Below are 4163 nucleotides of genomic sequence, written 5' to 3'. Positions count from 1 at the left end.
ACTTACTCCTTCATTATACTCCTCATAACCATACATTTGCATTACTCTGCAGCATGCCCTGAGATGACGACTTCTCACAGTTAACAGTTAACCTTAACTACGTGCCCACACACTGGTACAAATCACTACTGTTCCTGTTCGTCCAACAGACCTGCTATGATGTTTAAAAACACAAGATGATATTAAACATGTCCTTTGTTTGGCAAGACTACAAGTCTGTGTTTGTGTGTGTGTAAGAGATCGATCACACTCACCAGCACCGAATGCATTCCCATGTAGATTCGGCTGGAACAAACCAGCAGACACCAGCAGAGAGCCAAGATGAATCCCAGTGTGGACGGGTACTGTGGAGGTGAAAGGAAAAAAGTTTAAAGACATCTAAAAAGCCTAAAAAAACTGAATTTATGATGGTGAAACACAGAAGCAAATAAATCTTCACATATACATACATATACATGTTTAATATTTTTACTTTACAATAACAACTAATTATGCATGACACAATATTTAAGGCATGTAGTGCAAAATACAAATAAAAAAACAAAGTGTATTCTGAACTGCACTGCGTGAGCATGCTTTGCTTTACATCAAAAAGTGCACTACTGTATCTGTCAGTAAGTCACTGTATCAAAGCTAACCTATCAAATTTGTGTTTATTGTTCTGTATTTGCATGTCAACAAAAGAACTCATGTCGTGGGAGTAGAATTTCATCCAGAACTTGTTCAGTTTGCAGCTTATAATGAGCCTTAAAATGTTTCTGTGATGTAGTGGACATGATTATCTGCTAATGTGTACCAGACTCAAATGTCCTCATAAATGTTTCAGCAATTTTGCCACTTCCTTATCAGATGCTCCTGGCCTGCAGCATTGAGAGGAGGGAGCCAAGGCGTGTTTACTTGTATAACACCTTTGAACAACACAAAATAACAGCTTTATGTAAGGCATAAAATATAAAAGAAACACATAGAAATTTGAATACAGATGAATAGGATTTGAAAAAAGGAAAAGAAAAAAAATACCTAATGGCAACTACCAACTAGCTAAAGTATCTATCGGACATTTAAAAAATATATATATATTTATGTTCAAGCAATTTGAATGTCAACGAAGTTTATGGTACAATCTTGGTTGCCTACCATAAAGATGTAATTATGTCCAAAGTCAAAGGGCTGTTTTCTGTTGTTCCACCTGAATCAGCATTGAGGTATCGCTTGCTAATTTTAATTTCCGGAAGTTATGTTTGTAGGTGCAGTTCTATGTACATCACTAAATTTCTATTAATTTACTAATAAATACCAATTCAGTACATTTATATTCCAGTATGTACTTATTTGTAATACAAAGTTAGGAAAGCACTGTTTAAGTTGGGCCTTATGGTACCTTGCAGAGAAAAGAATGATTACAAGTCTTTCCTCGCAGTGAGGCATCCAGCTTTTTCATTTGATGCTGGTTTTGGGTCAGTATTTGGTATTAGAAGTTACCCGAAGCCTAACTGGATCAGAGCATCCACAGATTCAGCATGCAGAAAGACTGAGAAAAGACACAATGAGTGACAGTTTGACTGGAAGAGAAGGCAGAGGATACAGTGAGCTGCTGAGGTTTGCACACTTGCTAAAAACCTTTTGCGTTCCTTGCTGTGGATACTCTGAGTTCAGATGGCTCATATTTCCTCTCTCAGAACAGAATTACAGTACTAATCCCACAACATCACAGCATCTCCCAGCACTCTGGCCTTTAGGGGAAAATGAATCATGAGAGCTACCTGATGGTGCTTGGTGAAGGCTGATTAAACAGAGATAAGATACTGATTTATGGGGTGACACACTTGACACCAATTTCCAGTGAATAATCCTGTGATACTGCAAACAGTTGCTCACTGCAGATGAGGCAGAAACATTACTAAATATACAGCTATGAGACAGCTGGCTTAAACACATTCTAACAAACCTGAAAGAGCTTTTATCAGGGTTTTGTTGCATTTCTTGGGCTTTTTTTTTTTTTAATGACTGGCACCAGTGTGAAATTCTGGGTCATGGCACGTAACAGAGACTGATAGTAAAAATACATTTTACTCCAACTTTCTCCATTTAAAATTTATGGAACCAACTGTTTTTGTAATAAAAGATATGATTTGTTCCTAAAAGTGTAGCTACTGCAGACAAACCACAGCTAACCACAGCAGCACCTTTATTCAAACGTATGCTCTCACTGCAAAGTATCATATGCATATATTTGTGTATATAATTGCGGTTCATCCCTATCTTTAGTGGGGTTTTTAATGTCCACGTAGGCTGTCAGAGGGCACAAGTTACTGTGTTTTTGATTATTTTTCATGACAACAGTATACTAACTAAACTTAAAGGCTGACCCTGCACACTAGAGATCAGTGGGTTTAAAATGAACCAAATGGCACACTAAAGCAAACCTTCTACTCACACTTATGACATTTGTGGAAACCAAGCAGGACTTATTTTTGTTATGCAGTGAACTTCACTAGCATCTAAATCATTGCTCTTAGTTTCCTCAGTCACGGTAGATAAAAATGGGAACCTCCTTGTGACCAGGAAACATTAGTGGTTGCCCGGTGATTGCACTGAATTCCTTTGCATTCAGCGACTGACAGCAAATAGTTGCAGTGACCAAGTGGTTTCCCAGAGGTTGAGCATGTAACACCCTCAAACACTTCTGAACTCAAGGCACTTGGACAAGCTACTAGGTTGGACACAACCTGTGTCCAAATTCAATTTATAGACACAGACATATTGCCAACTAATGCAACTGCAATTAATGTGAGTCAGTCTGGGTGATTGATGAGCGCAGCTCATCTGCAATGGGTCTCTCTGCAATAGGGGACTCGACTTAACAAGGCTGCCATCTGGTTGTACTCTGGTTACATTCCTATATATAAACAAGATTTCCAAGCAACTGTCATTTTGCACTTAAATCAATTACTTCAGTATTTATGGAGCAATTTCTGTTTCAGCTCTATGAGGTTCTTATTTGACTGAAAGTATTTTAATGTAAATATCTGTATGTAAACAGCAATTGATTTGCAACAGCTTTGTGGTTTTTGCCTATTTATCACACTTAATCGTAGTATTAACTTCAACTGATTCGATCATAAACTGACAGTAGATTCTTACTGCTCCTTCATGCACCAAAGCTGCAAAGAACTGACTTTGACTGTCTACAGATCTGGTTCCCATCTTTAAAGCAAATATTTAAATGGCAACAAGACTCAAGTTCATTGCACACTGTCACAATAATTTTGGATGTGTTCTGGTTTCCAAACACTGTTTTCTTTAGCGTTAACGGTGCACTGCTGCTGATGCTCTATGCAGTAAGCAAAATGTAACTGAACTGAATAGCCATAGGTGGCAACATTGGTGACAATATCTCATCCAGCTTCAAATCAGAGCTGGACTAATGCCAATCTACTAATCCAGTATTTGGATGGATATTAGTCCAGTTCTGACTTGAGAAATACTACATCAGTAGATCCATAATTGTCAACATGCTACATTAGGATGCAGAACATTATACATTATAAACATATCAAAAACACCAAACACCTGCCTAACAGACACTGGAATTATATTTTAGCCATCCACATTCAGAGTGAGCAGTAGGCATCTTTCTTGAGGACAAAGTACAATATTGCACCAGAAAGGCAACTCTTTAAAGCATATCCTACATTTAGCAAGACTCCCGCGAGACTCTTCTACAGGTGTCTTTTTAACCAGTGAGTTTTCAATTATAAACTCTAAGACCTTTTTCAAGAATGGGGTCAGCGGAGAGGGAGGTTCTGGTTGAAAAATAAAGCGCCTTTATGTGTGTGGATTAGCTGTGAAGCCAAGTCAGATGCAGGAGCCTGACACACAGATTGACACTGAGACTGAGAAAAATCAGCTGAACTTCATGAGGGGGGCGGGGGCTGTGAGGACACCATCAAACACCGTTCTCTGGCTGCCCGTAAACACAAAACGTGTCTCTGGTTCATGTCTGCATATCCACTCTGGCCTCGTGTCTGTGACCACAGCAGTGGTGTGGCGGTTGCCTCATGTAAAGCTTTATGGACATGGTGAGCTTTCTTCTGTGGGTTGTGGTTCCCTGCACACTGCTTGCTGAGCCTCAATGCTGAGTTTTCTCAGTATTCTCCCAC

At 39.0% G+C, this 4163-nt stretch overlaps 1 protein-coding gene across 1 annotated transcript in view; it reads right to left on the bottom strand.

The window, feature by feature from the left end:
- Positions 1-4163, bottom strand: part of sgpp1b (sphingosine-1-phosphate phosphatase 1b) — a 24988-nt gene that overhangs the window by 11877 nt on the left and 8948 nt on the right. The window contains exon 2 of the mRNA XM_005728583.1: positions 255-344. Coding sequence (XP_005728640.1) covers positions 255-344 — 90 coding nt within the window. The remainder of the gene's footprint in view (positions 1-254; positions 345-4163) is intronic.

Source organism: Pundamilia nyererei, unplaced genomic scaffold, assembly GCF_000239375.1.
Source record: "Pundamilia nyererei isolate P.nyererei 1_Seehausen unplaced genomic scaffold, PunNye1.0 scaffold00029, whole genome shotgun sequence".
Taxonomy (NCBI): Eukaryota; Metazoa; Chordata; class Actinopteri; order Cichliformes; family Cichlidae; genus Pundamilia; species Pundamilia nyererei.
This window is presented reverse-complemented; position numbering and strand designations above follow the sequence as displayed.